The sequence below is a fragment of the Perissodus microlepis genome, chromosome 19, assembly GCF_051167445.1.
Source record: "Perissodus microlepis isolate ML-2025 ecotype Zambia chromosome 19, ASM5116744v1, whole genome shotgun sequence".
Lineage (NCBI taxonomy): Eukaryota > Metazoa > Chordata > Actinopteri > Cichliformes > Cichlidae > Perissodus > Perissodus microlepis.
The window spans coordinates 13,644,792-13,659,716 of NC_140479.1; the positions used below are offsets into that span (position 1 = coordinate 13,644,792).

Sequence of the window (14,925 nt, forward strand, 5' to 3'; positions counted from 1 at the left end):
CACTGCTAGAAATAGTTTATTTTGATGCATTTTTTTATTTTTATAAATTTTTGGTTTTTCCTGCAGTATATAAAAATTGGTGTATCTCAAAAATAAAACTATGAAGACACTCAAAATAAATTTCCTGTGGTGGGAAACTATTTTGTGCAACTTTTTTGTATTTACAGTTATGAGGGATAAACATCTTAAATTTCTCTAGCTAGAAATATATGTAAAAAAGAAACAAAAACGATTTTCAATTTTTTGTAGTTTTTTTTTTTTTTCACTTTTTTGTAATTTATGTAGTTACTATGGACTTAATGCATACATATTATTAAAATTTGGGATATAACAGTTGTATTGATGTATAGCAATTTGAAATGCTCCCAATAATGGCACTACAGCATGTAAAAATATAAAGATAAGCTCTGGCGGACTTGGTTCTATGGTAGGTCTTAAAGGGTTAAAGTGATAATTTGTAAAACTATCCCTTTAAATTACTAAGAGGTACCTGCAGTAACTGTCTGCTATTATTTGAAATAGAATAACATTTTACCCTTGTTAATAAATAATCAGTCCTGAAGCAGGGGTGCTTTTGAGGAAGTTTCATAGAAGTTACCTTTCTTTGTGAAGCCATGGATTGGACCATTTCATTTCATCAGAAACCAGTTCTTAACTGGATCTGATTCTTGAGTCATATCTCTTCAAAGATGGCGGTGTCAGCCCATGGTGTGCAGATTAAAACATTTATCATCAAGTAGGAAACTCTGGATTTTGACCAATGCCTGCAAAACTCACCTTTATCTTTGGTAAATAGCAAATGATAGCATTCTAACATGGTGGGAATAAATAATGCATCGATCAGTTCTTGTGTGATTTATGTTCAAGCTGACTTCCTAGAAACCAGCCAAAATTAAAGCACTTATTATACAGACTAATAAGTAACTCGGAGAGCTGCTGCATGTTTTGCATTCTGGAGTGGGCATTCTAAAACTTCTTGTGTACATTTATGTTCTACTGCGGCACTAAGAGCTCACAAAGAAATGAGTAATTATGGACGTGATTGTTATGTTTATCACTCTGCACCTGCAGATAAGTCACTTAATTCTAACAAACACTTCATGAGAGAACTAAGAGGCATCTGTACAAACATTCTGGGATGCTACTCTTTTGAATCAACTTAAACCACAAAGGATGTAAGCAAAACAGAATAGTTCTCCGTCCTAATGTGCTGACCATGGTTATCCAGTGATTTACATAAATACATGCTAAACAGAAATATTCCCTGAACAGTTCGTAGACAGCAGATATATTTGTTACTAGCAATTTACTCTAAAATCCCAGAACTGTTTTCACAAAAATCAAATCAAATGTGTTTGGTTATTTTCCTTTGGAAAGAAAACTCACCAGAGTCCACTGACTACATTTCAAATTAAATACACTAGAATTTGTTTCAGCTGAATAGATTTGAAGTGAAAATGCTTAAAGACATGTGGCCTAAGGATGAACAGTCCTTTTCACGTGCTGTACATTAAGGTCTCTGCTTCAGAAATAGAAGAAAAGCAAAGGTGCAAATTGCACAGTTGTTCAGTTTTGTGCATCTTGCAAAGATAATCCTGTATAATATAGAATTAGAGATCAGAAAATCATACAAACATTTACTGAACCTGACTGTTTTCCCCAATAGACTGGCTGAGCAGCAAAAATCACGACTGAAAAGTCTAGAGATTACAGATACAGTTACAGCTGTCGCGTGCACACAAAGGGACCGAGAGTAAGCCTGATGAGTGAGAGAGACGGAAGCTGATTTTTTTTTCATGAGTCATCCAACCATTACACCTCTGGTTAAGAAATCACCAGACTGTGTAACCCTTTATCACTGAAGGACTTTTTTTGTAGCACTCAGTGGTAAGACAATTCTGCTCTCCTCTGCATTCACTTTGTTTTTAAAGAATTATTTTTGTTGTGGTATTAATATCTTAAAATATTTTATATTATTTGAAGTACCATGCTTTGCCATTATTTATGCTGTTTCTTTATATCTTCTCGATTGCAAGAATCCATGTTTTCCTGTGTGGCAAATCATACCTGGGCTATATTTAGAAAGGTGGACGTAGAAGCAGGCTGTATTTCCTCATGTAGCTTTCTTCTTGTGGGCTGTACGGTTACATTTTTTTTTTTTCATCAACATTCCAACTTCAGCAATAGTGAGGGGAAAAACATTTCTTTGTTTTCCAGATACATCAAAACATCAGGTTTATTTACCAAGGCTTTATGCAAATCAGATGACCTGCAGACTGGGCTCATGTTCAGTTTCAGTGAATAAATGCTAAGTGGCAGCAGACTTTGTAAACACATTGACGCTCTGATTTGTTTTCAATGTAGCTGTCACAAAAAGAAACAACAGTGTAAGAAAAAAAAAAAAAACACAAAAAGACTACTGTCAGGTTTGTTAAAGGTGCTTTTTTCTTCAACTTGTTTTACTGAATAGCAACCTGATAGCTCTTACAGATCTCACGCATAAACCTGTGATGTGAGAAAAAATGCAGTGTCCTTAATTTACTCTCTTAAAAAAAATGCTGCTGTCTATCTGATAACCTTTCAGCTCAGATCCTATAAAAGTGTATATCTGAATATCCTGTGTATCGTGAAAACACAAAGCCCCATTCCAAACAAACTTCCCGACGTTCAGCACACAGCGGTCATCTTCCTCTTGAGCCTTCAGGAGGTGCATATCGCTGTCTTATCAAGCAGCGCTTGGCCCTTGTGGAGATTATATTTACTCTGTGCTGCCGTAAGCACCTTTCCTGACAGATTATATGAATTAAGGCCTTATTATGGGCTCTGGCCAGGAGCTGCATGTACCGGTGATTTGTAATAAGGGCAGTGCTGAGGTGAGTCAGCAGCAACTGGCCTGATTACAGCAGCTGGACCTCAGGAGGAAAACCCGTGGCTCATCTGCGGTAAACAAACACCGCATGAGGGGAAGAACACTCCATTAGCTTCTTTGTACTTTGTAGGCAGACGCGGTTAGACAACACTTAACATTCATAAGGATCACATTTGAAAAATGTCATCAATAATGGAATCTGTAAAGTAACTTGATGTCGCAGGAAGAAGAAAGACAGAAGAGCCATTTTGGTTCATAGGAATTAGACAATATTTTATATTCTTTTGTAGCAAAATGTTTTCACACATAAACAGTTTTTTTTTTCTTGTTTTTGTCCTGGAACCTCAGGTGAGAATCATGACTATGTTGAGTCAAATACACACTTAAATTTATATCTTAGTTAGCAGAGTGGAGGGGGATGTTATATGATGTCACAAGCAGAGACGGCAGGTTAAAGGGTCACTTCACATATTCACTAAAATACATATTTCAACGTGCACCTCCAGTGTCACAAAAGCAAATGTTTTCTGGTTTTATTTGCTCAAATTCCAAAATAAGCATCCTTGAAATGTCAGATGAAATAAAACAGATGGGAATAGATTTAGGTTTCTTCTGCTTATAGTCACAATGAATTCAATTTCAAAATCTTTAGCAAAACAACTGTAATCTGTAAGGTAAAATGCTCTCCACTTATAATAATGAGTGAAACTATCAGAATATAATGAGAAATTAATAGAAATGAAACCAAAAGAGGGAGGATGATTTGTTGCATGAAAGTGGACAATACAGATAAAAATTTACCTAACTTGTTTTTTTTTTGTGACTTTGTTGCATCGTTGTCTTTAAAACCTACTGTTATTGTCAAATTAGGCAGACAAGTGTCTGCAAACAAAACACTTGAGATACTAAAGCAACATGCTGATGATATTGGGTAATCTGACTTATTCTGTTAAGAATAAATAATAAATGTTATGAATCACACAGTCTGTAGCACTCATTCATTTGTAGCAAAGACAAAATGTAAGCTAACAATTGTTTAAAAAGTTGTAATGTTTTGGCAAACATTAAATTAAGGGTAAAACGACATTCGTTGAGGACTCAAAATCTCAAAGATACAGATTAACACTTTATTACGGGCTCAGTCATTTCTATTTTTTCTGTTCAGCATTGTGTAGGTATTCCTCAGGCTAGCAAATTCCTGCGAAAAGTTACATAGTTGGCAGTGATTCGAAGTCTTTCATACAGGTTTTCGTGGAAAACAATATGCTGGGAACAAAAAAAAATCAGACAGTGATACAGAAGCATGTCTGTGTAGCTTATTGCTGCACCTGGGCTACAGCTCTGGTACAGAAGAACATTTACACTGATATTGGAGGGTTTTGATGAGAACGGTTTTGCTGCTGCTGCTGAGGAATTAGTTTTTGTTCATTTCATGAATCAGATCATTTTGGAACTGAACTGGAAAATGGGAACGATTGTCAAAACAGTAGAAATGTTATTATAAAACAATATATGGTTCTTAAAGAAGTAAGGACTAATATGGGTACTTTTCTGTCACTTTTATGCAAACAAACAAGATAATTTTGCAAAAAAAAAAAAAAAAAGAAAGAAAGAAAAAACTGTATAGGTGTTTTTCCTTATTTCCTTAGTTTTCTTTTCATTGATTTAATATCAATCAAACTTTTGAGTGTAAATCCAAAACTGCTGCTGGTTAAGTCGAACGTGGGTGTTAAGGTGAAATATGACATGTCTCTACTGATTAGAGTCACAGCACTCACAGTTGGTAAATAATTGTGTGGTGAAAGCATAGAAAGAGCAAAGAAGGCAGAAAAGTCACTGCACAGGTATGTTTATATCTAGCCTTTGCCACAATAACACAAAGAATGTTTCGTTTTATAAAGTACTCCATGTAGATTGCTTTTGTTCAACAAACTGTGATGTGGAAACTGATTATGAAAATCCATATCTGGCTACAGGCAAAAAAAAGTGAAGTAAAATAACACCAATCGCAGTTTAAACATTACATTATTGCCATTACCAAGATGAATGTTATGTGCAAACACACCTACACATTGATTTTATGTCATCTATGCTCTCACTCTCTTATTTGCAAACTGTGGAAACTGCCATGCTGACCAACAGAGACTGCCCACGAGAGTGAGCTCAACAGTAAAACCTTTGGATTTAAAAACAAGGTTGTTTTTTTTGTTTTATAATGCAAATGTAATATTTTAAATGACACAAAAGTAACTCCATGCCTCAACTGTCTCAGTCCTAAATGCACATGTGGCTTTCTGGAACAAAGTGCTATCCCTGCAACTGAATAATAAGAATAATAAGAAAAAAAATCTCATTCATCCACTGGAGCAGTGCACGAATGATTTATGTCGTTGGCCACTTTGTAGGTATTACTCATTTAGTTTAGACATATTATTGGAAAATGTTTGTGCTTTTTAAATTGCTGAATTTATAAGCTCGTGATTTTAAAGCTCATTTGGATATACTGTATGTCATATACAGTTAAACACACTGAATGTCAGTGCAGCAGTGTGGCTCACTGGCTAGAATGGATATACTGTATGGCATGGATACAATGCAACTCAGTATTGCGGCAAAACATATAATATACACTCTGGTCCACCGCGTCCATTTCACGCTTTGCCTCTCCAAAACATGAAATGGACACACATACAGAAGTTACATTACCGCATTACCAGCAGGGGGAGATAATATATTTAAAGCCAAGAAGTCAGTAGTGACCAAAAAAACGTATGGAGGACATTCCAAGGTCCTTAATCGCCACAAATGATTAAGCTAGGGGGCTAATATGTATTTACATGTAAATGTGTTAATAATATCTATTTAAACACTTTACTGTGATTATTTTCAAGTTGGCTTGAAATAAAATATCTCCCTCTTCTTTTACTGCAGCTTACTGGAACTTCGACATGCGTGTCCTTTTCACGCTTCGGAGAGGCAAAGAGTGAAACGGACACGGTGGACTGGCGTGTCTATTGCACGTTTTGTGGTGATATTGGGTTAAACAATGATTAAAGCTTTAGGTAAACAGGGTCCTGATCATTTTTGTAACAGATGTAACAGATCTATAGAAGAGATACATTGTTAAACTATATATATATATATATATGTTGGTCTGCATTTTCCAACACCGTTGTATTGCACTAGAGGCAGAAATTTTGCAGAAAGCTCTCTGAAACCATGAGCAAATAAAACCAAGATTGTCTACAGTGTACATGCAGGAATACCACTGGAGATAAGTTGGAAAATAAGTATTTTAGTCATTTGAGTGGCTTGACCCTTTAACAAAAGCCAGTCCTCCACTTCCCCCTTGCAGTATCACATAAAATCCCATTTCAGTAAGCCAACTAACAATGATCAAGTTGGTACGTCACAGTAAAGCACCTTCTCACTGTTTGCTTCACATAAAAATAAAAGTACTACTGCACGATTGCCCCCTTCCCCCATCCCCATTTACATTCTCACCCAGTTATTGTACAAAAAGAATGCCAATATACAGAACGGTACACCTACTGTAGGGAAGAAACGAAAACCGATGACCATCCCACATGTTAAAATGCAGCAGAGATCCACAGAATATCGAGAAAGGCATTAAAATGCAGAGATGTTGCAGTTTTGATCAGCAGTAATCTGAGTAGAGTCTAATTCAAAGTATTTTACTGCAATGTACAGCCCTGTATGAAAGAGAATGAAAGATAAATGGGCTCTCTGATGGATCAATTGAAATAATACATAAACCAGCAAAGGTTCTGTATCATGTAATTTGGTGAAATGTTTGGCCCTTAATGAGTTATCGTTCCCCTTTTTTCCTTTCTTCTAAGCAGCACGATGACCTTTATCAAATGACAAATTCCTCCATTTAACCTGGCTAAATGAGTAATTGCCATACTCTCTTGTTTGTGTTACCTCATGAGAATAACAGCCTGACGATAGATCCTGCTTTTGGCAGCTTTGGGCAAATGATTAAGTGGGCTTGATGGATTTCAAACACCATCCACGTCCAGTGACTATAATATATCTTGATAACATCTGAAACCGTACCCTGAGGCGAACACTCTGTTTACATCAATGGGCCTTTTGCCTGCAGGGACCATTGTCACCAGGGCTAACCTATGGGGAGAGTATCAAAGCACTCAAACTGACATTTTGTTAGAGCAGGATTTAACCTGAGCTGGAAACACACTGGATTTTGACTGGATGGCAACAAATAGTTTTTTGACAGCTTTACAATCAAGCAAAGAACTTTGTGTGTGGAGCTGTTTGTGTTCAATCTTAGCTGTAGTCCTACTTGCTTTAAAATAACAACGTACGATACATAACCTGAGGTACAAATACAAGACTGGCTTGCTGTGGTTCATTGTTATGGTATCTAGAACATAGGACCATATTGTTACTGAAAATTAATCATGTTATCAATTTGAAAGTGTTTGGAATGGCTGTATGAGAGATGGTAGCCTCTACATATGTGTATGTGTGAGAGGGTCTATTTGTTTGTGACCAACAGCTACAATCTCAGTACCGAGATGTGCTTCTGCTGATGAATTGCCTCAAATAATAAATAGTAAAAATGATAGAAAAAATGACTGAAAATAAAAATGACTTTGTTTTAATTTTCTACTAGCTCCTCTGGTCTTTCTACTGTTGCAGTAGTCCCATTTCATGCTGAGGGTCCATGACATTGTGATCCACTTCACCACAATCGAGGCAAATCCTCTTGGTATTCAGTTGTTTTAATAAAGACATAGTAAATCCACTTAGAATTTCTTGTCTTTCTTTCCCTTTTCTCCCCTCAGGGATAATGTCATGTACCCTGTGGTTTGGGAAATATTCCTTGTGGGCCATTTCTGCAGTTGTTTTAAAATGGGGACATTTTTCAAATACAGTTTGACACTGTCAGAGATGAGATCATGACCAGGAATCTATTGATTTGAGTGTCTTATATTATCACTTGGGTTAGCTTCATGCAGAAGATAGTTTCCCTTTGGGGTATCCTTCACTTTTCACTCATGTTTCTTTTATTCTCATATAGATTTATTGTTTGGTCATGAATCTCACATGTGGTCTCTATGGTCTTCAAACCGTGCTCTCCATTACCCACTCGGAGCTCTCAAAACTGGGCTTCTCATCCTCACTGTCATCATACTGCAGCAGCATGCCATTAACAGACAGACTGCGTTTAGTCCAGATATTACTGATCCTGCGTGGGTAGCTGCTGCGACTCTGTGTGGCCCCTACGTGACCCATATCAAACGAATGGCTCCTCTTTGGCTTACCCTCCTGGGGGAGCCCTAGGATGCGTCCCAGCATGGTTGTGGACTCTGCCCTTCCAAGCAATGGTTCTTTATCAGACGGTGGTGCCACAGCCACTGCCATAGCATTGGAACTGGTGGAGGGTCCAGAAGTCCCTGCGCCGTCTCTCCCTGCCCCTCGCAGCTCCAGTGAGGTGAAGGCCCCTAAAAGGTGGTCCAAGTTTGGGCGTGCTTTGGGGCCGTGCCTCCTGAACTTGTTGCTGGGCAGGGTGGTGCACTCACTGCTTTGCATGCTGTAGCGGTCACCAGCCCCTCTTGCTGTTTGGCTGTCTAACGAGTTAGAAGAGGAGGAGGACGAAGAGAGACTGCTCTGGAGCGATCCACACTTGAACTCTACCATTTCCTCACGCATGACCACCACTGTAGATTTGACCTGTGGTGGGGCACCGTTGAACCTGTTCATTCCGCCGTTCGTCTGAGAGTATGTGTTACTCACAGTGGGCAGTTTATTAGTCTGGATCCCACTCGTCACCTTATAGCGAACCATGAGGATAATGATGAAAACCAGCAGTGTGGCCACGATGATGCCACCGATGACCAGGATCATAGTGCCACCCATGAAGCCACTGTGAATAGACTGACACTGTGGGTAATCCTCAGTGGTGACAAATTGGACACAGCCTACAATATTGGTGGCAGTGAGAGTTGTAGCAGTATCATCCCAAATGGCCAAGACACACAGGTCATACTGCATCCCTGGGACCAGATTAGTGAGTACAAAGGCCCTGTTAGTCATGGGAATCATTCTGAAAACAGAAACAGAGAGACGGTTTAAAAATACAGACTTCTTGCCATAGGGATTCAAAACAAGGCCATAGTACCAAAATGTTGAAAGTAGTTTTAATTAATATCTTATGCTTTGACATATCAAGGAAATAGTACACAATTAACCATGCTAAGTAGTTATTTATTTGCACAAAGTAATTCAAAAAGATGACTTCATTGCTCCGGTATATACCATTTGATATGCATGCAAGCAAATAGTAATGAGATAAATAGTGAATGGCCAATTTTTAAATATTGTTTTGGCTAAATGTAATGTCTTGTACAATCCAATAAACACGCATTAAGTTGTTTCAAGTCAATTTGTTATTATTTCTGATGTTTTAAGATGACTGGTTAATTAAGCTTCAGTGCTTTTTGAGTTAAACTGAAACTCAAATCTGCAGTAAGTTAATTGCCCAAGAGCTTTGCCAATGAAAAGGGTGTTTTCAAAACCTGTATTTTGTTGCATAGACAGCAACTGCTTTTATCCACTCATTCATCTGGATATTTGATCTCAGAGACATTTAATTAGTAAATCCTCTTTCTCCACGTGTCAAAACATGTAATTTAAAACCCTGCGCATGACTTTCCAACTGAATGCAGTAAAGTTTTTTAAGTGTTACCCTACAAAGAAGCAAGACAATTGTAATTTGCTGTGCTTGACAGGTCGCACATGCTGCTATCGAATCTAAAACTTCAAAGTAGTTGGATTTAAAATGCTGTTTTGATGCTAAATTAATAAATCTTTGGTAATGCCAATATAACATTAGTGGACATGCACAGTTTAGAAAACACTATTTCTGTGTTTAGGATACTTTACGTATAAATTCACGACCACTTTCAGCTACCGTGTCCTAGACCATTAGATTTTTAAAAATCTAACACAGGAGCAGTACCATAAGGAACAGGTTGCACCTTGAAGTGACTTATTGTGATTTGGAAACTGAACTGAATTAAACAGAATTAAATTGAATGGAAGTTGGCCATTGATCTTCTGCCAAAAAAGACAATAGATGAATATAACTGGTCTTCAATCTTGCTTTAACATCATGGTTAGAGAAGCCTCAACAAACTTTCGAATCCAAGCCATTTTTGAGGGGTGTATAAAACATAATGTATTTCAACTTTTGATTTGAAAATGTATCATATGCCAACACAATTCTGTAATTACATGTACAATGCAACAAATAATTAATTGATGTGAAACTGGAAAACACTGGGGTAAAAAAAGGTTGAGACTCCAACATACCCATAAGGGCATGTATAAATAGATTCCTCAGTCATTCATCCATTGTTGCTTGCTGTTTTCCTATAGCATATGTGTTGAAAGCTTTGATCCCTCTGAAGTGCCTCCACCAAAGAGCCCAGACACCAGCAGGGCTACAGTTCATTATTCATCCTTAATTGCCTCTTTCTCCCATAACCAGGAAGAAGCTGTGCTTCCTCACATGTTCCAGTAGACTCATGCAATCCCTCCTCTGCTCCACATGGCTGTGATTGATTTTTAATCATGCCATTGTTTTAGTGCAGGCAGTGAGAAACTACATCGGCCAGCTAGGGGTGCACATATGCATGCTATGGATATCAGTATTAATTCAGAAACAGTAGTTGTCCTGTCTTTTCACATTATCTTTTCCTTCCAGTTTATAATGTGTATTCTGGTGTGCAGATAAATGAATTGCTTTAGGCCATTTTTTCTTCTGTATATAAACTACATACTGAGGATTACGTTAAAGAATAAAGCATCAAATCACATGGTAAGCAAAGTCAGTGCTCAACACTTAAATTAACGGCTACCAACTGTGCACTAAAGTGAAGTTAAACTAAGAAATTCATCCTTAAATCTGCATTTAAGAACTTGCATGGTTTTAATATCTCAAACTAGCATTCAAACAAATAAATGTACATGTTTTGTTATATGGGGCGAGTCTTGACTGACAACATTAAGAATGCAATTTAAATAATCTCTTTTCAGGGAAACAATTTTGCTGCTGCGAATCACTGAATGAAAAAGGAAAATACGTTTTACAAAGCTTACATTAGCTTTACAGTTGCAGTTTTGTACAAATTAGAGAAAATTCATAAGGCCGTTTACTAGAACACAGATGAGTCATCCACTGTTTCTGTCACTGGGATGAAAAAAAATCTCAAAATTCATGTTGTTCCCTTTTTCTGGCATGAAAAGCTGGCACTAAGTATGAAAGCAAGGATATCAGATAAACAGCTTATTATTGAATTTACAGTGATGGCAAGTTGCATTAAAAGCATTTGGGCAGAGTGATATCTTTCACAATTGCTGTGCACAGTTCTATTCTTAGAATCCTAGCTAATACCCAGCCGTTTGGATTTTCTTATTATTTCATTAGATCAGGTATTGGTGATCAGATATGGTGTTGATAGAGAAAGTAAGCCTCAGTTATCAGTACTAGTAAGCATGAAATGAAAATGCTCAATTTCCTGCCTAAAACAGACCATAATGTGGTAATGTATAAACTTCAGCATACTAGTCATTCAAGGATCCTTCAGTGAATTTCTTTAGATAAGTTAACATTAGTTTGAGGAAACAAAACACATTATGTGGCAAAAAAAAGTTGTAGGGGGTCGGGTTAGATCAGTGAGTGAACAGACAACCATATGCCGTATGGCCGGAGAGCACTAGGCCCAGGTTAGAGTCTGACCTGCGGCCCTTTGATGCATGTCTTCCCCTCTCTTCAAAAAAGGCCAAGTTGTCCTATAAATTGGGACTCATACTGTATGAATAAATCTGATTGTTGTTACTCATCCTTTAACCTCCTAGGACCTGGCGTCCACATATGTGGACATCACATATTGGGTTGTCTAGAGTCTAGACGACAATACGAAATTTAGCTCTACGAGGGCCTGATATCCTCTTCTCAGAAACTACATCAGGTAAAAAGATAATTCTTTGGTTTTACATTCATCAGGTCCCAATCAGCTCAAATAGCAAAGACAAATTAAAAATGCATGTCATGAAAGAGTTGGGGTCTTAGGAGGTTAGTGTACCTAAATGCATCAATTTAATATTAAACAGCATGGCTGTATTTTTGTATTTCCAAACAGTTATCTTTGCTGAATGTTGCCGCTTTCACTGTCTCATTTGACATAGGAAATTGATTTCACAGAGCCCAAAGATCTTCAGTAACAGTCTCCAAGCTCACACTTTATGGACTTGAGCAGCTTAAGAAGGATACATTGAAATGAGGGTCTATAATCCTTTTTCTTCTTGGATTTCTAATTAATGGTTCAGGGCAAGGATTTCACTTTGGATTGCACTTTTTACTTAAAAATGTGAACACAGCAACCCGTCAATTCTCAATTTAAAGAAAAAAATCTCAAGAAGGATTAAGAAAAATGAATGTTGATCTTCAAGTAACACTTCAAAGGAACTGACTGTCTCAAGTACTCACCCACCAAACAATTAACAGCTGAGAAAAGAAACCCAACTGTATGTATTCTAAAGCTAAAGATTACACTCAAGACTCAGTGTGCCACTTTGAAGAGAGAGTTATTAGCCCATACTTAGATGTAATCAAGTTTCAGTAATCACTCTTACCTGTAAATGAGGACTTCATCTTCAGAACAATTGTACTGAAGCTGATACATTTTGACCTTTGGAGTTGCTTTGCTAACACTCCACTTGACCAGAGCAGAAACAGCGGTCACTTCTGATACAGACACCACCTTCTCTGGAAGAGTTTTAGGCTCCCCTTTACTGATCTTAGTAGAGCTTGTTATGTCTGACAGGCCTGACTTGTTCTGGGTGGTACGGTTTGTACCATTACTCAGATGGGGGAGTTGAATGATTGATAGTTCAATGGACGCTGTAGATTCTCCTGCAGCATTAGCAGCAATGCAGGTGAATGTACCGTAGTCCTTAGATGTGGTGACTGTTATATCCAGAGTCCCATTTTCATATACAGTTGCTCTGGAGGAGTTGCTAATCAAACGGTCATCAGGAGCAACCCAATGCACAGTTGGCATTGGATCGCCAACAGCTTTGCAGCGCAAGCTAGCTGTCTGTCCCTCGAGCACGAGTAATTTGTGTGTATGTTGTGTGATCAGAGGGGGCTCACACACAAATTCCTCCTCACGAACAGACCAAAAGTAGCGTCCCTTTAGACTGGCAGGAGAAGCACAGGTTTCCATATCGTCCTCCCGTTCCAGTCTCCGAAGCCAAAGCACTTCACAATTGCAGTGCAAAGGGTTTCCACCAAAGCTTAGTGAGAGCAGAGGTGCATATGGTGTGCTCATCACCACATTGCTCTGGGAGCGTGCAAAGATAGGATCTGGAGGGAGCTTCTGAAGACGATTAGAGGTGAGGTCCAAGCGTGCCAGTTTGTCGAGATCTGTAAAGGTCCCCTCAGCAATGAAGGAGATGAGGTTATGGTCCAGACTCATTTGATGGAGGTTAACCATCTTTCGGATGGCCTCCCAAGGCACAGTGCGCAAGTTGTTATATGACAGATCAAGATCCTCCAGTGTCAGTAACAAGTCATCAAAGGCTACTTTAGAGATACGGCTCAGTTGATTGTTGTTGAGGATCAGGTGTTGCAGGTTAACCAGTCCTCGGAGGTCATCTGGTCCCAGTTCAGTCAACCGGTTACTATCCAGGTGTAACGATCTTAATGTCTCCAGGTCAATAAATGAGAAAGGCTGGATGTCGCTGATGGTGTTCCGGGACAAAGTGAGATCCACCAGACCTGTCATATTGGCAAAGTCCAGGGTGGAGATCTTTAGGATAAAGTTGCCACCCAGCCGGAGCTCCACAGTTCGCCGGTCAATGTCTGGTGGAACAAAGAGCAGACCTTTGGAGGGGCATAAAGTCCCCAAGGACTCTGACAAGTTCTGGCAGACACAGTATTTGGGACATGCATGGACCATCGTAACTGCGGTTCCCAGGAACAGGAGACTGATGACCACTTTGTCCATGTTAGCTTATGCAACGAGGACCTGAAAAAAAGAAAAGCAAAACAAAAGATAAGCTTTATGATCAAAACTAACGTTATACATTTTCAGTTGCATGTAACTTAATGAGCCTGTGTGATCATGGATTGTGTGCAGGGTTGTATTCATAAAGGGAGCCATAAATCCAGTTCTGACAGAATGCCACTATAATCTTTGGACCATATGGTCCAAAAGTGCTTGTTTAATGAGCAGGTCTGATATTTATGCTTGAGACTGTTTTACATTAATATTCTCTATTATAACCTTCATATGCATGTACTTTGCAATGCAAAGAAGGTGTGAGAAATCACACGAGGATTGTCTGAATGAAGCTCAGGATTAAACTGTGCTAAGAAGCTATTTTTAATGACGCACATGCTTATAAGCTGTCATTACAGATACCGACATACATGCAGTGGAAACTAGTTCAAGTGTAGGGTACCTGAACTAGTTTCCACACCAAACAATGCATGTTGTGTTCTTTCTTGGGATGTTACACAATTTTGTTAAGACAAAATGCAAAAGTTACACGAACTACTCCTCATTTACTACATTGTTTTATTTTTTTATGCTGTGCGCTATATATGATTTTACACAGTTTTTCTCATTTGTTTCCCTTTTTCATTGTGTCTGCACCATTGTAGTCAGAAATTTGGAAAGAATATCACACAAACCACATGTGTTAGACATGGAGAAAGTCAGCCCGCCTCTGTACGTTAACAGTCCTCACACCTGGCTGACTGCTCCAAATGGATGGCCACACTTGACTTCATACAGCGAGCTTTTAATTCCCCCAGATATTTGTATCATTAATTCCAAATACACTCAAAACCTAAAAATCAATTTCAATCATCCTTTTTTTTTACATGAGCAATTTTGATTAATGGGAAACTCTGCCTTGTAGTCTGCATGGTTCTCTCTAGAACCATGGAAGCATGGTTGTAATTTGTTTTACATTAACTACGTCAATTCAGATAT

At 38.3% G+C, this 14,925-nt stretch overlaps 1 protein-coding gene across 6 annotated transcripts in view; it reads right to left on the reverse strand.

The window, feature by feature from the left end:
• Positions 1 to 3,115: 3,115 nt before the first annotated feature.
• LOC146365608 (leucine-rich repeat and fibronectin type-III domain-containing protein 2) overlaps positions 3,116 to 14,925 on the reverse strand; it is a 136,353-nt gene continuing 124,543 nt past the window's right edge. For all 6 annotated transcript variants that reach the window (XM_084914811.1, XM_084914810.1, XM_084914806.1 and 3 more), the window contains 2 exons: positions 12,557 to 13,953; positions 3,116 to 8,963 (listed from right to left, as the gene is read on the reverse strand). In XM_084914811.1, coding sequence (XP_084770937.1) covers positions 7,982 to 8,963; positions 12,557 to 13,932 — 2,358 coding nt within the window. In that variant the 5' untranslated portion in view covers positions 13,933 to 13,953 and the 3' untranslated portion in view covers positions 3,116 to 7,981. The remainder of the gene's footprint in view (positions 8,964 to 12,556; positions 13,954 to 14,925) is intronic.